Source organism: Sceloporus undulatus, chromosome 3 (genome assembly GCF_019175285.1).
Source record: "Sceloporus undulatus isolate JIND9_A2432 ecotype Alabama chromosome 3, SceUnd_v1.1, whole genome shotgun sequence".
In the NCBI taxonomy this organism is placed as follows: Eukaryota; Metazoa; Chordata; class Lepidosauria; order Squamata; family Phrynosomatidae; genus Sceloporus; species Sceloporus undulatus.
This window is the reverse complement of record NC_056524.1, coordinates 247,568,243-247,593,266: the sequence shown is the minus strand read 5'-3', so window position 1 is coordinate 247,593,266 and position 25,024 is coordinate 247,568,243. Positions and strand designations below refer to the sequence as shown.

The 25,024-nt window shown below is 37.1% G+C and overlaps 1 protein-coding gene across 8 annotated transcripts in view; it reads left to right on the top strand.

Moving 5' to 3' along the window:
• The window catches only part of LOC121926829 (NACHT, LRR and PYD domains-containing protein 1a-like), a 68,231-nt gene that overhangs the window by 4,914 nt on the left and 38,293 nt on the right, over positions 1 to 25,024 (top strand). For 6 of the 8 annotated variants that reach the window (XM_042460136.1, XM_042460139.1, XM_042460135.1 and 3 more), the window contains exons 2-14: positions 3,928 to 3,956; positions 7,027 to 7,044; positions 8,972 to 9,025; positions 11,141 to 11,191; positions 13,191 to 13,220; positions 16,435 to 16,482; positions 16,572 to 16,615; positions 16,724 to 16,773; positions 18,187 to 18,407; positions 18,501 to 18,751; positions 19,199 to 19,330; positions 19,559 to 19,697; positions 23,563 to 23,616. In XM_042460136.1, the coding sequence (XP_042316070.1) occupies positions 3,928 to 3,956; positions 7,027 to 7,044; positions 8,972 to 9,025; positions 11,141 to 11,191; positions 13,191 to 13,220; positions 16,435 to 16,482; positions 16,572 to 16,615; positions 16,724 to 16,773; positions 18,187 to 18,407; positions 18,501 to 18,751; positions 19,199 to 19,330; positions 19,559 to 19,697; positions 23,563 to 23,616 (1,121 nt within the window). The remainder of the gene's footprint in view (positions 1 to 3,927; positions 3,957 to 7,026; positions 7,045 to 8,971; positions 9,026 to 11,140; positions 11,192 to 13,190; positions 13,221 to 16,434; positions 16,483 to 16,571; positions 16,616 to 16,723; positions 16,774 to 18,186; positions 18,408 to 18,500; positions 18,752 to 19,198; positions 19,331 to 19,558; positions 19,698 to 23,562; positions 23,617 to 25,024) is intronic. The other 2 variants (XM_042460133.1, XM_042460134.1) reach the window with 1 other exon arrangement.

Sequence of the window (25,024 nt, the reverse complement as noted above, 5' to 3'; positions counted from 1 at the left end):
TTTATTTGTATACCGCCCTGTGGCGAACCAATCCGGGCGGTTGACAACAGTGAATTATAACAGAGTAAAATATAAAATTAAAAACATTATAATCCCTCCCCTCCTTATAAAAGTATTAAAAAATATGACAGATTAAAAACACAATATCAAAACATAAAATATAGTTAAAACAAACTAAAAACCCTGGTGTCCCTCTGGAGATCCTCAACCATCACTGAAGATGGGGCCACGAGAGGAAAGAGGGGATCAGGGAGCCCAGGCCGGGATGGTTAATCTGGAAAGGCCTGCCGGAAGAGATCCGTCTTGACAGCTTTTTTAAAGCTCTAATGATGTCAACTGACGGATCTCATTCGGCAGGTCGTTCCAGAGTTTGGGGGCGACAGCAGAAAATGCCCTCTGGGAGGTCGCCGCAAGCCTAGATTTTAGAGGCTGCAGTAAGTTCCTCCCAGAGGACCGGAGAGCGCGGGGAGGATTATACGGGAGGAGTCGGTCCCTGAGATAGCTTGGACCCAAGCCATTTAGGGCTTTAAAGGTAATAACCAACACCTTGTACTGGGCCCGGAAGCTAATAGGCAGCCAGTGGAGGGACCTCAGAACCGGAGTAATAAAATAACATATGTTTCAGCAATTTTTTTTATTAAAAGCATATTGGGATGGATTTTTATTACATTTCTTCTGGACATAGTTTCCACATAAAGCAAATAATAAGATGCTAACAAAGTAAATAATGACATTTTGCCATGCTGGTTGGCGATTGTAGTTTAACCCATCTAGAGTATACCAAGGGACAGGTTTAGTGGGCATTTTAATTATGGAGGAAGAAGTTAATCCTTGACAGTTAAAACAGTGCGAATAGGTTTAACTCTGAAATGCTTCCATAATTTGAGCTGTATCCCCCCACAACACGCTTATGACAAGGCTTCTAACTCTTCCCTACACTGAAAAGGATTTGAAACTTACGATACTCTTTCTTTCATGTTAATAATCCTCATAAAATCATTAGATAGAGACTTTAAAAAATTGCATGAGTCAAAATGTTGCTCACAATGTGTCTCATAATCCTTAAAGACTGACAGCTTTTGTCTGAAACCATATATTACAGCGTTGCCTCATTTACTCTGAAATACAGGTAGCAACTTTAGTCAGTCTTAAGAAAACTGCCAAAGAATCTGTGAGATCTTAATGGGAAACAAATTTATAGGAGTATTAGGTTTCATTGACCAGGGTTTGCCTTACCAAACTCATAAAGAGTACTTGAACTTGGTAGAATTTATACAGTATGCATAAAATTGGAATGCAAGAAAACAATTTTGTACAACATATAATGAATATGATTATATTTCATGAACTGATCAAAGTTAGAAGTGACTTAATATCACTTAATGTCTACTCAAAAGTAAGCTCCAGTGAGTTCAGTGAAACATATTTTCAGTTAGGAGCATATAGACCTGTTGCCCAAATGTTTCACATAAGCTTTCATGTTAGATGTGAAAGAGATTACCACCTACAGTACTGTTATACAGTTATCAAGAGTATAATATTTCTAAGTCAATAGCATCCTTTTTTCTCCTTCAGAGGTTATGGATAGATAACATAGAATACATATACATAAATAATGGACTGACATTTATATTAATGACAAGGAAAAACAATTTTTTCTTATTTGGAACAATTTTTTTTATCAGAATTAATTGGTAAAAATGTGGAATAATACAGATATATTGATATTAAGATATATATATGAACTGAGAAAAAAGAGAGCTTAAATGTCATATATAAATAGCAGAAAGTGATAAATAAGAGAAAAGGAACTAGAAAAAACATTGGGAGAGAAGTGATAATGAATTGTAATTAGAAAAGGACATCCAAAATCAAATTCTAGATGGGGAAAACTAAATTGGAAGATTTATTTTTGGTTTAATGTGGTTTTTGTTGTTTAGTAACATTTATAGTTTTATATAAAACACACACACACACACACACACACATATATAGAGAGAGGGGTTATGGACAGATTTATGCCTTGAAAAATGCAATTGTTACAAGTAGATGCATGTGTTGCAGTGTTGTAGTGTTTTTTGCTCTTTTGTTAAAATATAAACAACAACAACAAAAAAGAAATGGTATGAAAATGAAGTGTAAGAAAGATGGTGTTTACATTCTTTATGACTTGTTCAGTTGTTATCTCATAGGAGCAGTTACCTTAAAACAGTACAGACAAGTCGATTGGAAGCAAAGAAAAACAAACAAACAAAAACATCAAAGGCTTGTGCCACATTAAAGAATAAAAAATACAGGTATATTATAAATTAAGCATTCATGGCCTATAACCTATTTCATCAGATGCATGAAGTGTTTTCCAGAATTTTAGACACATTGTGTACATATGCACCCAACTGCAAGTAGTTTCATAGACTATGAAGCCAGAAATTAAATGCAGAAAATGGAGAAACTAACTTCCATCCCTACAGTCTACTTGCATTGTATATATGCCCCAAAGTCTAGAATATTGTACTTCATTACTTTTGGAAATACTTACAAAGGAAAAACGAGTAGATAAGGCTTTCCACTGCCTCTCCCAAATGATTTGCCTCATGATTTAAATAGCAAAATATATGTTCCACTTGGTGGTGACCGGTGACTTCCATATACAAAGGGATCTTGTAGCACCTTTGAGATTAACTGTGCAAAAAAGCTGTACCATAAGCATTCATAGACTTGGTCTACTTTCTCAGATGATTTTCATGTTGTTGGAGCAATGAATTCATGCTGGGTTATAGTTCAAACTTTAAATGACCTAGCCAAGGTGATGAAATTGGTCCCCCAGGCAGGTTCATCTTAAAGTTATAATTTGAAACCTGCAACAGTTTCATCATCACACTAACATGGATGTCACCAGCTGTCACTGATCTCACTCACTTACTGTGCTAATAGTATACCCACTAAGTTTTCATTCCTTGCATTCAACATGGTGATTGAATCATGTTTCTAAAGCATTGTGGTTTCTTAATGTTGTTCCTCTGAAACTTTTTACAACTGGGAACCCATGTGACTCCACTATTTTTGTATGAACCTTCAAAAGGATATTGGTGAATGTTGTATTTAAAACAATTATTAATACACTCTGGATCAGCATTGTATAACTAATGTGTGACTTTTCTACTGTAGGAGTGAAACCAAACATTCAAATACAGTCTGAATATAATCTGTCAAACACTCTCAGTCTTAGGTTGAGTGATTACATGTTCATGTACATTCTGGACTATTTGGTGCTATGTAACCCTTTCCTATAGAGTGGTGTAGTGGTTTGAGTGTTGAACTACAACCCTGGAGACCAGAGTTCAAAACTCTGCTTGGTCATGGAAATTTACTGGGTGATCTTGGGCAAGTCACACTCTATCCATCTTATAGGAAGGCAAAGGCAAAAGGCAAACCCCCTCTGAACAAATCTTGCTTAGTAAACCCTGTTATAGGTTCACGTTTGCTGTTTTTTGCCTTCAAGTCATTTCTGATTTATGGACACCCAAAAGCAAACACACAGCACACAACAGAACAACATAACAACAAACTCATTCCTCCATTTTTTTCTAACCGAACTGGAGTTGCACATTGATTTTCCACTTAGCAAGAGCAACACAAAGCCTCATATTGATCTTGCTAAGTTCTGAGTCCCTGGTAGCAAAGAGTTTTTTGTTAAAGAGAGAGAAAGTAAGAATCTACACATCTAATATCCTAAACAAACGTCACATTCATAGCCTTTGCAGTTAATCTATGACACCATAGTTTTATGAGACAGACAACACAAAAATGGTTCAGTTTTATAAATGAATGCATTCATCTGCTTTGTCAGATTTATTATATCAATATAATTAATGCTTTAAGTGATGTATTAACAAAAACATTCACAATTCATTGTTTTGTTTTTAGTGAATCTGATGCATCTTTGGAAGACAAAGGTATTTAATGTTTAAAGCTTACAATTTTAAAATAGATTTGTTTTTAAAGTATCAATAAATTTATTGAAATAGTAGTAGATCTAGTACTAGGAGAGCATAATTAATGCTGTAACGAAGTTCATGATTTTGAAATGTTCATTTTGTTTATCTAACTTTTTATCAATGCTGTTCTTTTTGCAAAATTGTGTTAACTTGTAGGATGATTGTAGGACAGAGTGAACAGCTTCCAGAGATCTTGGGGCCTCACATATTCTCTCAGGTTCCACAGATGACATGTGAGGTTCTCAGACTTCTGGAAGTTGCCCATCCCTTTCCTACAATCATCCTACAAAGTAACTTCCACCCATTCTCACAGTTTCAGTTTCAGCACCTGAGGGCTTTTTTCACTATGTTTCCCCCCACAACCAATATGTATTTTAAGCCCCTAGAGGGGTGCTTTTTTCAAAATAAAAATTTACATGCATCATGTAAATGTCATGCCCTTGAAGCTGTTGGAACCTGTTTTATTTGGCCCATCTGTTTCAGGCCAGAGAGGCCATAATGGTATTTTCAGGATGAAAAAATAATTGCTGAGGGAAGGTAGGGAGATGGTTGTAGTTCACTCATGTGTGTCCCTGGGTCTCCACTTTACCCACTCTTGTTGTAGAAACTTTGCTTTATCTGTCGTGTCACCTTTGTTTTTCCCCAGCTACATTTTTACTGGCCTAATATAAAAACTTAGACAATTTGGGACTAGTTTGTCTGTATGGGTATCTTTAAGCATACGAGACTGAACATAAAAGTCAGCATCTGCTCTATAGTCCACAAGTGGGAGCTGTGAGATTGCAAGTACCAGGGACAGGGCTTCAAGTTTTTGGAATGCCTTGCACATAAAGTGCATGTAGTTCCCACTTTGTTGACTCTGAAGAGAGTTTTAGACATTTACCTATTCCAGTCTGCATATGATTAATTTTAGTGCTGTGCTTTTAATTCAGGTTTTATCTCCTCGTATTGTATTTGATATCTTATTTTAAATTTTAAGTACTGCATATTATTTTAGGGTGTGGCTATATATTTTGCATTTTTAAATTGAATATTTTATTTGTTATATTACAATAACATAAACAAACAATACAAAAATAACAAAAGGCCTTGAAGAGCCATATAAAAGCTGGGTAGAGGTGGTATCAGTACCAAGATTCTAAAATTGTCACTCAAGCTTTGCTGGTTGGTAGGTTCAGAGTTAGAGTTTCCTTCCAAAGGGTAATCTGGTGGGCAGGAGGTCTGATTATATTTTGCATTGTTAAAATTCTTTTGTAGTTTACCTTATGAGTGCTTTTACCCTGAAAATATATAAATCTATATGTATGTGACCTGTGCCTTTCAATGTATTTAAACATAAGCAGTACTGTTGAAAGATATTACTATAGAACAGGGATAGGCAACTTTAGTTAGATCTGGAGGCTAATTTTTCCCTGAACCTGCTCTGGGTTACACCACTACCTCCCACCAAAACTGGACTGACCAGAACTCCATGGCTTCAGATTTTTTTCAGCTACATTTTCTTTAAAACGATGAGTACTTGGGCTTCTGGAAAGTTATTGCAAGTGCAGTTTTCCTTATTTAAAGCAGGTTTTTTTAGAAGGGGGGGATAATTTGGCTTAGAAACCACAGAATGGGCAGAACCCACATATAGCCCTGGGCCATGTACTGCCCATCCTTGTCCAAGAAAAAATATTTCTTATGTCCAAATGGTTGTTTTTAGGAATTACGTGTCTCATTATTGCAAGCAGCAACATTGTAAGCCCAGAGACTGGATTCTCCCCCATCCCTATATTTTATTCCCAGAGCTCCATCCCTGCTGCCTTGCAGAGGGAAGGAAATCTTGGTTTTGATTCAGACTTTTTTCTTTTCAGTCAGACACTTCCTGAGAATAACTTATCTCCAGATACTTTTGGCAGGACAAAAGGGGAAGGGAGGATAATTTTAGCAAATTTATGTCCCCTGCAATCCCCATCTGTACCTCTCATGCTGTTTCAGTCAGTTCCTAAACCATTCAGAGCAGATTTTCAGGCACCTGAAAGGGGAGGTGAATGGTAAAAACAAAATCGTCTCCTTTTCTTCCACTTTCATGGAACCATGGAATCATGGAACTAAGGCACTGCAAAGGCCATCTCATCCAACTTTCTGCCATGCAGGAATAGGCACCTAAAGCACTCTGAGGAATGGCTCCACAGCCCCTGTTTAAAGACCAGTTTAAATAATAATAATAATAATAATAATTTGGAGAGCAGAGTTTGAATCTTCTCTTGGCCAAGGGAACCCACTGGGTGACCTTGAGCAAGTCTCAGTGTCAGAGGAAGGCAAAGTCAAAGCCCTCTCTGAAGAAACCTGTCAAGAAAACTCCATTATAGGTTTGCCTTATGGTTGCCATAAGTTGGAAACTATGTGAAGGCACACAACAATGGCAACAATGGCAGCTTGTATCCACCATGTCAGTGAATCCTCTCTAGGACCTAGGGGCAAAACAGACTGCCCCATTCTGCTGTGGTCTGGGCGGCTTCAGAGCATGAGTTTTGACACTGCACACTCTGAAGCTGCCTGGAAGTTGGCTTTATGCTGCCTGGTTGCCTACACTTGGGTCGGCTTCTGGGCACTCTGGTGGTGTGGTGTTTAGGCTCTGCACACCGCAGGAGCACAGTAAAGCTGCGGCAGGGCAGGAAAAGCTGGTTTTTTTACCGGTGCAAAAAGGAATAACAATTTATATTTGCTGCGGCCCCAATCCGGCCTTCTCAGGGACGGCTTCATGCCTCCACTTCCAGGCAGTCTGTTTTGTCCCTAAATCTGAATATTTAAGTAGCTACTCATGGTGAAGAACCAGTTTTGGAAATGTTTTTGGCCCTCTAGATATCTCCTTTAAAATATGAATTAAAACAGGGAGTGGATTTTCTACCCCCACTCACACGGAAGCACCCAAAACACCAGCACCATCTTGTTAAAAAGCCTACTGATTTAAATTGCTTCCCTCTGTTACTCCCTCTGATTGACTTATTTTCTCTCTCTTTCCGTGGTCTTCTGTATTTGAATGCAGAGACAGGTCTTATACCAGGTCAGTCTGTTTGCCCATCTAGTACAGTATCATCGACTGTGGCTCAATGCTGATCTCCAGGATCTCAGCCAGGGATGTTTTCCATCATCTACTACCTGATCACAGTGGGAACTACTGCAAATCCTAAAGTAGTATGAAGTTTTAAAGTAGCATATTATGGTCACTGACTATGCTATTTATTCACCCCTCTTCCTCACAAGTGTACCTTTTTAGTTACTGAAATAGAAATTTCTAATAGATTTTCAAGCTTTCTATATAGCGTAATGGCCTGCTATTACTACTGCTGCTGCTGCTGCTACTACTACTAATATAGTGGCTTAAAAATTACAAAAGTTGAAAACAAACAAAAAATTAAAACCATACGCCATAAATCCCCAATCTCCTAGCATAACACTTAGCAAGATCCAGGATGATGTTTAGGTGAGAAAGGCTTTATAAAATCACTCATCAAATGCCTGTCTAAACAGAAAAGTCTTTACTTGTCTGAAAAGAAAGCAGGGCAGATGTCAGTCTAATTTCTCTGGGAAGGGAGTTCCAGAGTCTGGGGTAGTGATTTAGGAGGTCCTTTCCTGTGTTCCCACCAGATGCACCTCTCCAGTCGATCTAAGAGCACTGGTTTATAAGGGAGAATATAGTTCTTCAAATAACCTGAACCTGAGCCATATAGGGCTTTATAGGTCACAACCAACATTTTGATTTGCACTTGGAAATAGGCTGTCAGCTAATGCAGCTATTGAAACAAAGGAATTGTTTGTTTTCTGTAGCCATCCTCAGTTATCAATCTGGCTGCAGCTTTTTAGAACAGTTTAAATTTCCAAACACTCTTCAAAGGCAGACCTATGTAGAATGCATTACAGTAATTCAACTGGAATGTTACTAAAGTGTGTGTCACTATGGCCAGATCTGATGTTTGAAGGAATGGAGCTGATGTACAAACTTTAACTGTGGAAATGCACTCCTGGCGACTGCTGAAATCTGAATGTCTAAGCTGAGAGTTGAGTCCAAGAGCACACCCAATTTGTGAACTTGTGTCTTTAGGCTGAGTGTAACCCTATCGAGCACAGACTGAATACCTATTCCCTATTAATAATTAAGGTTATAGTAGGTCACCTTGAGCAAGTCACATGTTCTCAGGGAAAGGGAATAGCAAACCTCCTCTAAACAAATCTTGCCAAGAAAACCCCATGATAGATTTTCTTTAGGTTTCTAGAAGTTGGAAATACTTTTTTATATTCCTTATTTATTTGTGCATGCAGTACTTTCTCATATGATTATTGTTAACAAGCTGATTTGAGATGGCTCTGGCATCTTGGTCTGAAGGACTGCTGTGGCATGAAGACTGATTGCACTGTGATAGCTAAAGACTTGCCTGAATTGCATGGTAGTTTGCTGATTTATCTCCTTTGTGCTACCCATGCTTAATGTTATTATGTATTACTAGATATCTCAGCACCACAGCTTTTTTGAACTACAGCTCCAACAATCTTAGTGGTCATACTGGCTGGGGCATTATGGTCCAAGAAAGGACAGGCCCAAACTTGGATTATGCCAGTGACCAGTGCCATACAGTGTTGGGATTTTGATCAAGTAATGGAATCACATGGTATGGATTACAAAGATATAGCCGTGTTAAGTCTGTAGAATTAGTATGTAGAAAGATCTTGTACCAAATGCACCTGAGGACGTAGACTAAAGTCTATGAAAGCTCATACTGCCAACTTCTTTCTTTCATTTAGTCTCAAAGGTGCTACAAGATCACTCTGCATATGGATTGCAGCTATTCGTAGTCTTACATAGTTTGCCTACAAGCCTACCTATGTTCTTAGCTTCATTTGTAGTTCATTACACCTCAGTGAGATATAATATTTTAATGAAAACCTGAATATTTAATTCCTAACTGGTATTCTTCCTCTCCCTGCCTCCATAGATAGATGCAGGTCTAAAGATAAGGATGAAGACTGTGATCAAGACAATTCATTGGGTAAATATTATCTTATTTTAAAAAAAATACAGTAAAAAATAGAAATAAAAGAATGTGGTTTTTGATTTGGAATGTTACCTCTTGGTTGTGATTCAATTTTGGACTATCAAATTTTGTTTTGTTTTATTTTCTGATTTAGGAGTTATTTATATCATCCTTCCCAAATTGAGCTAAGTGAGGATGATATGAATTGTAATCAAACACACCCTGGAGGCACCTGATTGGGCAAGTTAAGGCCTTCAGGGGGTTTTCAGGAATTTTGTTAGATGGAAACATGTTTCTAACAGGATAGAATCAAAGTACCAGGAATAGAAGGTGCTGTTCTGTGAATTCTTGATCAAGAGCTACTGGGAAGATTTCTTTTTACAGTGTACCACCAGGGGTTTTAAAGCATACGTACCAAACTAAAATGATGCTTAATGTATCAGTAGGAGCCACATCAAGTTATTTCCCCCTACTTTTGATTTTTTAAGATCCAGCAGAATCAAAATACAATAGGTCCATCCGCTCAGATTTTGTATTGTTTAACAACTTGACTATATATGATAGTGCTTAAGCAGAGTTTTGGGTGAGATGTTGAAAATTTTGAAGATATTGTGATGCATTGTTGATGTAATGAATAAAGGTTATCTATCTTTGAAAAGGTCATGTATGATATATCCTTTTATTACCTTCTCATTGTATGTGAACTAATGGCTGATGGAGAAGTCATATCAAGTTAAAAATAAAATTAATAAGTGTTCTGCTCCCTGGTGTTCCATATTGCATAATATGCAGAAAGGAGCCTTCACTCTTTCCTCTCCAGCTACAATCCTTTTTAAAACTGCCCACCTGTATATCATTAGCTGTAAAGGAACCTCCCACTGATGCAGAGAGCAGTGCAATTATTGTTGTGATTATGGCTAATATGTTCTTCCCAATGGCTCAGAACATTTATTTATTTGGAATACAACTCCCATATGCTTGCAACCAGTATGACCAACAACCAATCAGATTAGCAGGATCTTGGATTTATCCAAGCAAGTAACTTTTTGAAGCTATGATTCATACCAGTTGCTTGATTGGTGGTTCTCAAGTGTATGAATATGAATATATGTCAATGTGAAGCATTCTGGTAAGTTATGTTGATGGAACTTATCTCATATATGTGACTGACTGTTTTGCTAATCCCATATAAAACAGACAAAAGAAAAGAATGAGACCTAATTCACTGAACTAACAAAAGGTAAACAGAAAGTTAGGATATGAATATAAAATGTGCATGTGTATGTAAAGGTATATAACATACATAATAAATCATTAAAATAATCAACTACACAGTCCAAACTATAAACAGCAGTCCATAAGTCATAAATTATTTATTGAAGACAAAAACATGGCCCAAGGTCTCATCTGATTCTTTGGTTAAACAGAAGTTAGATCTGCTTCAGCTAGCAGGCTTCATCACTGTCCGATGAAAACTGTATGTTGGCCAGTATTTTCTCCAGACAGAAAGTAACACTAGAGTATAGATTTATACTAAATAAAAATGCTTCTTCACAGAGGCTGTTGGGAGTGAAGGAGAAGAGGCATTTTTATTTTAGATAAATCTATACTGTACTCTAATGTTGTCTTCTGCCTGGGGGAAGTATTGGACAACATATGATTTTAATTGGCCACTGCTAGTTGAAATGTATCTGACTTCTGTTTGAATGAAGGATTGAATGAGACCTTGGAAATTTTTTTTCATTCAACAAATAGGATCTATCTGTGTTTTGACTCAGCATTCAAAAGTTGATTGAATAGGTATACTGTAGTTGGGACTAACCAACAGGCTGGCAGGCTATGAATTTTAGAGGGGCCAGAAAGCTTAGACAATGAGGCTGTAGAAAGTCTTATGCAAGCTTGTGCAGATGGAGGAACTTTGCAGATGGGATCACGTATCCCATGTACTGTACTGCTGTTCCACTAAGCTGGAAACAACCATTCCATAAGTGGCCAAAACGTCCTGCTAGTCACTAGAGCACTTTATACTCTATTTTGTGGCATCACCTATACTTTTTTAAAAATTAGATGCACTGTTTTTCAACTATTATTTAAATATTACCAGTACTAACACATTTTTGTTTTGCAAAGGTAACAACAGTTCTGAAAGTGATTCGGAAAGCAGCTCTGAAAGTGATTCTGGTCAGTATTTATATTACATCATGTCCTATATATTGACAGTGAACTCATTTTCTGAGTGTTGACCCTTTGTAACCAAAATGGCATCAGCTACGCACAATAGGATTGGGGCATCTCTAAGATTCACAGAAGTACCCTCCAGAAGCATCCACAGAAGTGGATCACAGAATGCCAGAGCTTGGGTAAATTACTTTTAGGGACTAGAACAGAGAGATAGCTACTGGTTTCTATGTCAGGGTGGTGGTGAATCCATTTTAGGTTATAGGCTGTAAACGCACTGCAGAAATCATGCAGTTCGACACCACTTTAATTGCCATGGCTCAATGCTATGGAATTCTGGGAAATGTAGTTTTGTGAGACATTTAACTTTCTCTGTCAGAGAGCTCTGGTGCCACAACAAACTATAATTCCTAGAATTCCATAGCATTAAGTCATTGGAGTGAAAGTGGTGTCAAATTGGATTGTTTCTGCAGCGCGGATGCAGTCCTAGTCTAAATTTAAAAAGAGCTATCTAATGTGTGGGCCCTATTCCCTAAACTGGTTCTGCAGCTTGGATACTTCCTTTAAAGTTGGCATAAAAATACAGAGTGGATTCACTGCCCAATTGACATGTAAGCGACCACTGACATTCCTAGGCTGGTTGAAGAATTTGGGGAATTATCATCCTAAAACATAACATTTCCAAGCTATATGGAATTCTGAATTTCTGCAAATAGGGATGTTCTGGAACGTAGGATGGCTGGCTGACTGGCTAGATGCTGGAAAAGAGCATCCCATATAGCAGTGATGGCAAACCTTTTTGGGGCCACGTGCTGGGGGCAGGACTTTTGCCCTCCTGAGGCAGGCCTACGTGCTGGGGCGGGGCTTCTGGGACAGGACTTCTCCCCTGTGCAGAGATGGGTGAGAGAAAGCTAGAAGCTGGGGAGGGTTTGGGAGGGGGGCAACGGATGCTCCTTCTCCTCCTTCTGCCCTTCCCCTGGCCACCAGCTGTCTCTGAGAGACAGCTGGGGGTCAGGAATGGTCTGTGAAGAGGAGGAGGATTGGCCATGTGCCTGGTCCTCCTCTTCCTGGACCTTTCCTCACCCCCAGCTGTCCCTTCGGAGGAATCTGGGGGTCAAGAAGGGCCTGTGGGGAGGGGGAGGAGTGGGCACGCGCCCGGTCCTCCTCCTCCTGGACTTTTCCTGACTCTCAGCTGTCAATCCGGAGACAGCTGGAGACTGGGAAAGGTCTCTGTGGGGGGGGGGCAACTGGCGCACACCGGTCACTCTTCTCCCCCACCCTTTTCACGGCCTCCAGCTGACTTGGAGAGGCAGCTGAAGTCTGGTAGAAGTCCAGGAGGAGGAACCAGAGGTGCACGCCTGTGGCTCCTTCTCTCTTGCGTCATTTTTCACTTTCCAGATGTCTCAGACAAACAGCTGGAGGTCGGGAGACAGCATGGGAAATATCACGGAGGAGGAACAGGCACACGTATGTCTGTTCCTCCTCCCTGGCCCGTGCCGGGTGAAATGTGGCACCTGTGGCATGCATGCCAGAAGTTTGCCACCATGGCCATATATTAGCATTTTATCTTGCAGACCCCATTCATTTACTGCCTCTTCTCTTTTGAAGGTATTTATGCAACTTCAAATATCAAAACAACAATAAAGCCAGCTGTTTCCCTCTATATAAGGAGATTCCTTTGCTCCTTTCTCTCTGTGTATGTGGCTTCTGTGGTTCTTTATGGGTTAAGAACATAAAAAAATCTCGTATCTTAAAAATAATGCTTGTTAAAATGAGACTGTGTGAGGTTGCTAGTCATGGCAACAACAGGCCATAAACATGCTTGGAAGTTGGCAGCAAAAGTGGCAAAACAGGATGGACAGGAAATTAATGAGAGGAAATGGTTGTTGTCAGTAAGCAGCAAATATATTTTGGTGTATATTTGTTACTATCCTATACCAACTTGGTTTTTTTAAAAAACAAATCAACATTAGTTCCAACAATAAAATCTTTCCTTTTACAGATACCAATGAGGCAGATGCAGAGGAACCAAGTTAGTGCTCTGAATTTTATTATCCCTAATTGATTTTCTTTCAGGGAAGCTATAAGAAAAAGTTTGCAAAGACAATTGGAAAGGTACATTTGTGTAGCTAAACAGAATGAGACAGAACAAGTTTAAAAACAGTTGTATGACCATTACTGACAATGCATTAAGTTTCAAAGATTTGTTCAGAGGGGTTTGCTACTGCTTTCTTCTGAGGCCATGAAAGTATGACCTGCCCAAGGTTTCCATGGGTTTCCATGGCTGATTGGGGATTTGAACCCTAGTCTCCAGAGTCATACTCCAGTGTTTAAATCTATCCTTAAACCAAATATTGTGTCTCTATAATTTAAACCACAAACCACAGGAAATTAAGAATGGTCTCCAAAGAAGCAAAACACTCCAAGCAAGGACAAAACAACAACAAAACCAAAACCAAATCCTTAAGTGAAAAACAACAATCTAGACATGATTATCAACAAAGTATTAATAGGGCAGAAGGTAATACTATAAAGAACATAGGAAATGTACAGCAACAGAAGCCTGTAAGCAATACAGTATTATAATATATAAGAACTTATAAAGACATGTGCAGACAACTATAACATTTATTGTCAGCAAAAAGTTAATAAGACTGGCAATACAGTACTACAGTATATAACAACTTATAAACACATATACAGAGAGATAACTACTCTGAAGACCAACCTCGGTTCTAATAAATAATCCTAAAGCCATACATGGAATTCCAGAATTGAGTTCAAGCCAAATTAATATCCAAGTCTATCTAAATCCCAATGCAAATTGGATTCATGAATAAAATAGAATCTAATCAGCTATGTACCACAATAGGGCTAACAAAATATAATCCAAAAGGCTGTGTACCACAGTAAAGTTGAGATGACTGTTTTCAGGAAAGTGGAGTAGTTTCAGCATAACTTCATCAGTAATCTGATGAGAATATAATTTTTTAATATTATTCTACTGGTCACAGGGAATATATGCTGGTCTTCAAAGATTCATCTCACAAAACAATGAATATCAACATTTGAAAGGCAGCTTTTCTATCCTATAAACACTTTGTTGATAATTATTTTTTATCCTTCAGGTTTTCTTTTAGTTCTTGCTTGGAGTGTTTTCAAAATTTAAGACATGCCAGAAGTAAGGATAAACAAGCTGTGACATATGATGGCTTCCATGCCAGTGGGATGTTGAATCCACTATGGGTATTAGTTCACACTTTAAGAGCTTGAGCAGGCGGGCTAAGAGAGCATGGGCCAAGCCTGATCTGAGTCAGTCTTTGGGCTGGTGCAGAGATGGGTGAGTGTCTATACATCTTCCTTCTGCCATGCCATGGGCATACTACTGCTGCACATCCCTTACCTTCCTCCTATGTTGTCTTCATTGAAAAGACCCCTGTTGCTGCCGTTAACATGGAAACAAGGCACCTGCCTACACTCATGGCCAGGTGCACCCTTTCCATGTCAGAGGCTCTGACAAGGGTCTTCAGTAGAGGCAATGTCAGAGAAAGATAAGGGGTGTGCAGGGCTGTCTGGTCTGCTGGGTGTTGCCACAAAGATTTCTAGAAACTCCACTGCAAACAGTGAGTCGTTTTGACTTGCAGTAAGGCCCCTTTGAGTCAGGATCAGACCAGGATAACCAGATCCATGGCCAGTCTGCCTGATTTTGGTGTGGGGGTATTGGCCTGCATTGTCCAAAGAGGACGACACAAGCCTGGGGGGAACCCAGGACTTGTGGCTGGTGCATACAGCTGAGCCCTATTCACAAATAACTTCACAATGTTGGATACCTCATTTAAAGTTTTGACTACAACCACTCCATTGACATGGGAGCCACTAGCCACCACCATAAATGAAAAATAAATGAGGGATAATATTAATGATTATTACTAGTTGGGCCACCATATCCACAGATTCTGTATCCCTGGATTTAACCATCCACGTCTTGAAAATATTTCCTGGTGTCAAATAATTCATAAAAACAAACCTTGATTTTGCCATTTTATATAAGGGCCATCATTTTACTATTCTGCTGTATATAATGGAATTTGAGTATTCATGGAACTTGAGCATCCATGTATGTCCATGAGGATGTTCTGGAACCAAACCACATAGTAAGAGCCCATTGTGTTATCATAATAGTTAAATAATTAGGTCAAAGTCTTCAGGATTACCAGGTCCTGGGGATGACAACGGGGCCAGGGGTTGCTTCCATGCTTTCCTTATAAGCTTCCCAAAGAGTATCTGCCAGGTTTAGAAAGAGATTGCTGATGTAATTGGGCATTTGGTTGTGCCCCAAAAGGCTTTTATTTCTTAAGTGTAAAAATTTATCAAACATCCTTTCCTACAAATATGAGTTTATATGAAATTTGCTTAGTGGGATGCAGTGCAGATTAGACCTAAATTAGGTCTGAATGTGGATGAACATCCTGACTGAAGTCCCATAGATTTTAAAAGGAAGTACAGTAAGTGCAACTAATAGAGGGTTGGACCTAGCTGTAGTCATTCTTAAACCAGACTCAGTGAGATCAGTTGCACAAACTTATAGTGCACAACTTAAAAGTACTTTCCAGATCATGAAACTGTGGTCTAAAAGGGCAACCATATTAGCATGAGTCATTACGTTAACATTTAAAAGATATTAACATTAATATTAGTTTAGATTTTGAGGTTAACATGTTAATGATATGTTTTCTTTAATTTTTATTTGTTTTTTTTTAAACAGAGAAATGATCCAATCCTTCCAAGTGACTCTAAAATGAAAATAATGCTTGTGACGTAATGAATAAACATTATGCACATTAGCATTAACATTAGACCATGAAAAAATACCATTATTCCATTGCCATTACCTGGTAGTGAATTCAGGAAGTTAATTATATGTTGTAAGGAGTAGCTTTTAATCTTATAATATATTATGAAAGGTGAACACTGATATTAGGGAAGTATTAGCTTCATTTTTATTGCAAAAGCTGCTATAATAGTTTATATAAAACTTTTATGAAGAACAGAAATTTGCCTGGAATGCTGGTAGATGTAGCACACACTGTACAATAAATACAAAGCACAAAATGAAAGAATAAATGTGAAAACAAAAACAAAAAGTCTCTCACCTCAACATGCCATCTGTATATATCTGTGGAAATTGTTGATTTGGATCATGATGAATAATGACACATACGAGCAAATTATTTTTTTTTTTACAGATGAGGATCTTGAAAAGAAAGAACCACAGTTAGTTTGTGTTGAATCAGGTACAATGTTTTTCTTGTTTGTTTCATTAATTCAATAATATTCATTTGAAAAAAAAAAAAACCTTACCTCTTTCTGTGGTTCAATTTAGAGGTGAACATCCAGCAACACTGTGAACAATGCAAGATCCGACAAGTAGGTTTTAAAAATTGAGTCAGGGCTTTGTGTTGATTGCTGTTTCATAAATAAAACACCAACAGCTTACTAATTTGTTTTTCATTTCTTTAAACAAAAATATTAAAGGGGCAACAAGAACAAGTAACCCCAAGAAGACTGTCTAGAGGACAACTCTGGTAGGTTTTGTTCAATATGATTGGCAAATGATGACTGAGAAATATTTGTGGAATGTATGCACACATAACTGCTCATGTACATATGCATGTTTTGGTACAATAGGAGAAGCAGAAATACGGAATGGGGCATTCTCTTTGAGTTCTGTGTTTTCACCTACATAGTTCCAAAGCATCTGGGTAGGAACTGAAGGGGATGGATACAGAATGGATGCCGGCCGTGAAAGGCTTCGACTTTACATGAAGAGGATTTCTTTCTTTTTTTAAACCCTGATAGTTAATTGAACTCAGCTGTTTATTTGACGCAGCACCAAGTGGACTCTGGCTTGGAAGCACAGGGTTCTACACCGAACTAGCAATTAAATCAATTTTACATAGAATTGTTACAAAACCATGCACTTGAAACAAATGAATAACGAAAGGCTAGGACATACATACATAGAAAGTCACCAATAAGGAGGAAACATAGGGGTGAAAGACTTGGGAGTGGGCCATGCAGACAGCAGGGTTCCGACCCACTTCTAGATGGACTCAGGCTGCTCTTTTGTGCTCATCTGCTCTGTTCCACAGCTTTCAAACTATGTGCATTACACTTGTTCTTTGTATCTTATTTTAGTGTTCTAGCTGTTACCTTATCAGTAGAATATATCAAGATGTTTTGGAACATGGCTCAGAATGTTTTGTACATGTTTAACTTAATGTAAAATCACTAGGAGCATTTTTTGTATCTAAAGAAATTGTTTTTCTCAAGATATCTGTATTTCATTTAGGCCTGATGATCATTTTCTGACTTTTTCTTGTTAGGAGAGCATTAAAGAGGAATTTTAAAGCTAATTCATTAACATTACCATTAACAATTAACATAATTGATTACAGTAATTATTATAATAATACAAACTTAACAGAATTTATTACAATAATATTTAATAATGCACTAGTAACATTTTGTAATTATCCTCAAAAGTTAGAATGTCTTTAAAAAAAAGCAAACAATGTCCACCTTATGCAGTAAATTAAAATGAAAGGAAATGAAATGGTACACAACCCATTAATGAAATTATATATATATTTTAAAATATTGGTAATTTTTGTAACAACTTAGAGGTACAAATATTTTTCCCTGTTAATTTCCAGGCTTTTCCTCTGCCTCATCTTTTAGGAAGTGTGCTTACAAGTGGATTAGTATGAGAGAGGTGAAGTCAGGCTAACTTCTTTGTTTTTAGAAGTGGATTTCTTAAATTTAGACAGGGAAAGTTTAAAAAAGGAACCAGTTTACTATGGACAGGAAAAACAGTGATAGCAATGTCAGTGTGCCATTTACTCATATGTACTTTGAATGGTAAAGAAGTGTAGAGGCAAGAAGAAAAATAATTTAGCATGTGCTGAAGGATAATATTTAATGTGTCTCCTATGTAGGTTGAAGTTGCATGGTGAAGGAGTTTATCAGTGCACCATCACAGGGTTGATCTTTGAAGTAACCAAAGCTGCTATCATTAAATATTCCCTTTTGTCTTGGACCAAATATGCTGGATATATTAAGGAACCCTGGATAATTGTGGGTCCAATATTTGATGTCAAATGTACAACACCATCTGTTCTTACTTCCATTCAGTTTCCACATACTCTTTGCCTTAATGGTAAGGATTTTTCAATGAATTGATATATATTTATATATCTATGTACTAGGGCACATTTTCTGAAAGCATTAATGTTATGATATTTTTCTGCAGACCATTTAACTGATGTAACCTTCAATGTGTTCCACTTCAAAAATAATGGTCCAGAATTTGAATGTTCTGTTGATCACTCAGCCACACACATCAAGTGGAATGTGAGCTCATTGTCTCCTGTTGGACCAGTAATTGAGAAATATGATCCAGTATATTACCATGGTGTTGTCATTTTATACAAAGTTGTCAGTAACCTACCTTCCTTGGAATTCCGTGTGTATATGGCTAGTAATAACAGCTCAGTTATAAAGGTAAGGTCAAGATTTTGCTGACATCTTCCTTGAAAATATAAATATAAAATACCTTATTTTATATATAAAATAAATACCTCCTACTGTGGTGCTTCCTTCTGTTGTAGTATCTGCTAGAGTCACCAGCTGTTAAGGCAAACAAACAAGTAAATTTAGCATGTAATTGAGGCACAGTAGCAGTTTAGATGGTAGGATCTGCAGATGCCTATGGGCAGAGCCCACAAAAAACCTGTTCATTTACAGTAGGGTGTTTAGTACATGGCCCACAGTGACCTCCACCCAGTTGTGCAGTTTCACTACCTACCACCTACAGACTGGATGAAGAGGAAGATGAATCCCACTTTCCCAATAGACTTTAAAACTTGCTATACAGATAAACTCACATCAAGGTATAGTACTTCTTTGGTTGGTCAATCAGAATTAAAATAGTGTTGTTTTTAATTTTAGGATGTGTCAAAATCTGTGAAACGTTCTCCTAATACATTCATTAAAATTGAGAAACCCCCTTGTCATAAATTACTCCAAGGTGGAAAGAAATACAGATTACTTAGTGATCCAGAAGTTGATATAACCCCTGAGGTATGTTCTTCATTCTACTACAATTGTCTTGTCAACAAGTGTGTCATTTTGTGAAGGACAATATTTTTTACAATTTTCATTGCTGCTTTTAAGACAGATGTTACTGTTACTGATTCCTGGCATTTTAATAAATGTCAATACTCTTACATAGAGAAAGGTGTGCCATGAAATCAAGCTCTGCTTTGACACTTGAAATAGATTTTTAATTCTTTGATTTCAACTTTCTAGGAAATTGAGTTTGGTGATCACTCTTCCCTAGCAGAGAAACCATTTTTTGAGGTATATGTGGAACAGCCAGTGGAACTTACATTATCTTTAGTGGACTTGGAATCTGAAGAAACTGTATGGAAAGCAAAGCTAAGAGAAAGTAAGATTCCCTTAGGCAGAACTTAGTGTACCAAAAGTGCACTTAAACCCTACTAATTTACTTGGGATGCAATTAGCATTATTCAGTAAAAAACTATAGTCAACATCAAACTGCTTTTTGAACTCAGGGTGAGTTTAAACAATGGTGGTGGTGGGGAACTGAGGGGTGGTTTTGTGGGGAACAGTCCTTCAAAAATGTAAATACCTCCATAGAATATAATTTGTAATCTTTGTGTCATTATGTTTGAATTTAATATTTATTTTTAATCATAAATTAAATAAATAAAATTTTAGTGGAAGGGATATTATTTTAAATGCTTTAGATAGACAGTGTTTTAAATAAAAGAAATAACTGTGAAATTAGAGGTTGTTTTCTCATCTTGTAAGCTGGCTGCCCTTTCTAACTTGTATTAATACTAAGTACAACAGTATAAACAAAATGGTGCAATTATTTGCTATTTTGATACTCTCTAATGCTTCTTGCATTATTGCTATTGCTTTCCTTTACCATCACACAAATGAAAGGTTTGGCAAGTTAGGACAAAGGTCAAAAGCACTCTCCGTTCATTTCTGCATAATTTAGAGTAGATGTACTATTATAGCTACACTGCAGTTCAGTAGCAATTGTTGACTAGTAAATCATTTCAGTCCTAAAGTAGAATTCATTTTCTTTCAAAGGTAGCTTCTGAGTTCTACTTCTATATAATTGCAATTATCCAGATCTACTACCCAATCCACCAAAACATTGTGCTTTGTAATGATTCAAAGATGACCTTTAGATGAAGAATTTAAATAAATTAATACTGTTTTCACCTAAAAATAGCTACTGTATATTGATTTGGGGGCTTGATGGGGGCTATCATGTTAAAATAGATTCAAGGGTGGTCAAGATGAGACAGTGCCATTGGCATAAATGAAGTTTTATTGGTGTTCAAAACAAAACAACCAAAACAAAACAAAAAACCCAGCCCACCTCCTTCACTACTGTGGCAGGCCCCCAGAGTGAGAGTATCCAGGAGGATTATAGTGGCATGGATTTTGAGACTTTTTATAAAGAATGCCCCACAAAGTTAGAAATGGAAACTGCAACAGTTCTGAAAAAGGAGAAGTGGAATAACTACAGCAAGCTTCTCCTCTCTCCACTGTCGATCAAGAGGTAGGAAATTTGAAACCCATTCAGTTCTCACGGAAAGCCTATGGTTTTTTATATACAGGTATGCCATGCTGTGAAGTATACCTCAATGAGGCCTGGTTATTGTTTTGTCAATTCTCAGTTAACAACAACTATTATCCTTACTATTATTTCTTATCTGGCACTCTCTATGGAGCCAGGTGGGGAACAACAGATTAAAATACAGCAATCAATAATCACATAACACAGATAAAACATGAACATCAATTAAAATACTGTACATAATCAGTTAAAAGAGCATACATATTTAAAACAATCAATTCATAATTTAACAACTAATAATTAAAAAAACATCTGCCAGATTTAATGCTGTTTTAAACTCTGATGGTGTACTTTATCATTCTAATCTAGACAAAAAAGTATTCTGATTAACAATTGCCAGCCTGGTCCTGGATGACTGAAACAAGTGTCCCTCATAAATTGCTTCCTCATATCAATTTTAGTCTGTGCTGTAATGTTCTATGCACAGTGCAGATGTCCAGGCTAATTTCCCTATTTACAGTTTCTCTGTAGGACCATGCTCACTACAGTAGCTATTGCAACCCAGTGTCCTCTAGATCAGGGGTAGGCAACCCATTTGAGCCGGGGGCCGGGTTGCTGTCCCTCAGACAACTGGGGGGCCAAAGCAAATATATATATATATAATTAAATAATTTTAAAAAAATTAATTAAATAAATAAACCGGGACAAATCTAGGACAAAAATTTCAAATGGAGGACACTTTTTTTAAATGGAGGACACGCTAAAAATTTGCTGATTTTTTAAAAAAATGTTAATATAAATGCATGTTTTGGAGGCTTCTATAGACAACTGCCCCCCTTGCCCCCCCTTGCCCACCTCCTCCTGATAGGCCAAAGGCCCCACGCCCTCACGCGAGAGGCCAAAGGCTCCGGCGGCAATTGGCGGCAGGACCGGGCTGGGGCCGGTCTCAAGGCCTTGCCGGGCCACATCCGGCCCGCGGGCCGCAGGTTGCCTACCCCTGCTCTAGATCTACAATGGCCATATTATCTGGGGATAATAGGACCTAGAGCATATCAGACTGAAAAAGGTTGATATGGATCCCATGCTGCCACCTTGGTTCCCATGTTGGGATAAAGGCATGATATAAATAAAATAAAGTAAAAAAGTAAGGAATGCTATTGCCTAATATTCAAGCAGTAAAGACAGTAGTGAGGTCTTTGAACATGATGTAGAAGCATTGGCCCAGTTCAGAAATACCGATTTTGGTCTAATAATACAGTAGATCTATGTTTATTAGAATGAAGACAAGGTAAATATGCCTGGTGGCTTCTGCCTCACGTTATTTCACACATTATAATTGTAATTATATAATTAACTGACAATTATATAATTAACTGGAAAAATATAATTCATTGGGCTTGCCACTTCATCTCCATGCACAAAGGCTATTTTCCAATGCCTTCGCTCACAAACAACCATAGTTAAAACTGGACTTGCCACTTCATTTCCATACACAAATGATTTTGAATTTGAATTGATATTCTCATACACCAATGCCATATATAGGTCTGTCCTGGGCTTTCAACGCCACCAACTGCATATGAGGAAGTAGACTTAAGTCTATGAAAGCTTCTTTCTTGTCTCAAAGGTACAACAAGTTCTCTCTACATACTGATTCTACAGACTAACATGGCTATATCTTTGAATTAGAATTATAACTTCTTAAACTACCACTTAACCTTTCATAGCAGAGAAGAGAAAAGGGTGGAAACTTGCCCTTTCCCATAGGCTCTGGTAAAAGCAAAGTGCTGCAGTGTGTTCTTTCTCATTCATAACCTTTACCATCTTGACCATATGCTAATATTGCTTGACCACTTGTCTCCTTATTTATCTGTGAAATGTTGCAAATATGCACTAAGATCATCTGTAGGTATAGGAAAATGTTTGCCCAAGTGGACTTATAGAACTTACGGATGTGAAAGGAGAACAAATGCAATCATTCTTTTTTAGGTATTTTCAATACCATGCAGAATATGGCAAACATGGCCATTTGACAGAGATGAAAGGTCTAAAAGCAAGGCCTCACAAGTAGCTATGACTTAACCAGCTACTATTTGTTATTAGAATTAGGCTGATTATTCTGCAAGGAGGTTTATTGGTGGAACAGTTAGAAACAGTGTGAGATAAATGTGTGATGCTTTTTCTTATTCTTCAGTGCTCTGTACCAAAACAAAAAAAACCTGATACCACGCTACATGAGAGTTTGGGGGAAGCTTCCTTGGATACTTTCTGGAGCACTGCAAATCCATTTAACTGTAAACATCTTTCAAAAACACTGCAGGATGTGGTTGTAGTTTCTAATATTTAGTAATGAATCTATATATTTATGTGCTTTATAGTTGTTGTTTAAAAAATCTCTGCTGTTTTAAGTTCTAGAACGTGAATTTCATTTTTTTAAAAAAAATGTTATAATGGAAAATGGACTTTAAAAGCCTGAATGACCATCATTTGCTTGCTGTGCAATCAGCAAGATGAAGCTTTTTTGGTGACTAAAAGTCTCCAAGTGGGAAAATTGTAAGAACTCATTGGAACTGTTTTGTTCATGCTTTCCTGAGAATGGAATATACAGTAATATTTCCAGGTGAAATATTTGTTAACAGTGCAGATGACTGTACAGTAGGCTTTAATTCTTTTAAAAATATCTGTTTATCAGGTGACTGGACTGTACCTAGCCAGAATAACAACAAGCCAAAAAGAATCTGTAATGGTAAGTTATGTGAAACCATATACGAGGCACAATGTCAGCTGCGCTCTGTATTTGCATTCATCTTACTCATTGAATAGGAACTGTTATTGCAATTCTCAGCATGGTGGTTTATTTAGCTTGTTTCCGCATTTGAATTTGTATTGTATGTTTCTCCCAAAGTCAGGTCTTAATTTTGATCTTTAAGGATTTTGCAGCATGACCAGATAGCACTTTTGTTTGTACAGGCCTAATTTATTTATTTATTTAATTTCATTTTTATGCTGCCTTTCTCTCAAAGAAAGGGACTCAAGGCCGCTCACACTATATATTTAAAAAAAAAAACAACTTTACAATAAAAATGTTAAAACAATTAAAGTAATCTAGTTAAAACACTTTAAACTTAATATAAAACATACAAAAGTTAAAACATAATTAAAACACGCACCCTATATAAAATCATTTAAAATTTTAGTTAAATTTTAAGTATAATTTAGTTAAAATTTCCCCTTTCCTCCATTTGCAGTCACCATCCTTTCCAAAAGGAGGTTTTTTTTGTCTTCTGGAACTAGCAGGGGTGTACAAAATGAGTATATTATCTCTCCAAATAAAATGTTCCTTCAGCCTTTAAATTTCTAGCATGGCAGAGAATGAGACATTGCAAATCATTCACATCATTCATTCATGTTTGCTGTGTTCACATGCCTTTGGTCACTTTGCCTTTACTTTTTCCTGGAATATCAAAACTGTAATTCTAAATGCTTAATTGATGTTCTTTTTAATTTTTTTAATATTTATTATTGTTAATTATTTTTAATTTTTATTCATATACATTAAAATCCTACATATATATCTATAAATTATTTAAAAAATAAACTTGTTTATGTAATTAACTAATCCATTCAATACATATTCAGAACTGTTCAAACTTGCACTTCCAAAGTTGTCACGTTAGAACCAATAAATAAGAAAAAAAGATAATTATCTACTCACTTTTAATCACTCTCTTATGTATAATCCATAGGTGACTAATGTATTAAATCTTTCATTTCAACTAGAATTGTAATTTCATTAGATCTGGAAAACAACATCTCTTTCCCAGAATAAATATACTTCCCCCAATGGTTTCTAATCCTATTCCTATTTATATATCTAAATATTTATATCCACAACAAGACATAGATACAATTAATTAAATATTTTTCATCTCTTCTGTCCCTACCAATTCACCATCGACTCAGTCTGTCAGAGCTACCCATTTATTTTCCGGATATTTAATCCATGGTTACCATTCTTCATAAATTTTATTGTAAAGATTGGTGTCTTGTTAAATAAGCCAATTTATCCATTTCAAAAAAATCAAATATTTTCAATTTCCATTCTTCAATCGATGGTGTTTGCGAAGACACACCCAACTAAAGGTGGTGGCAGG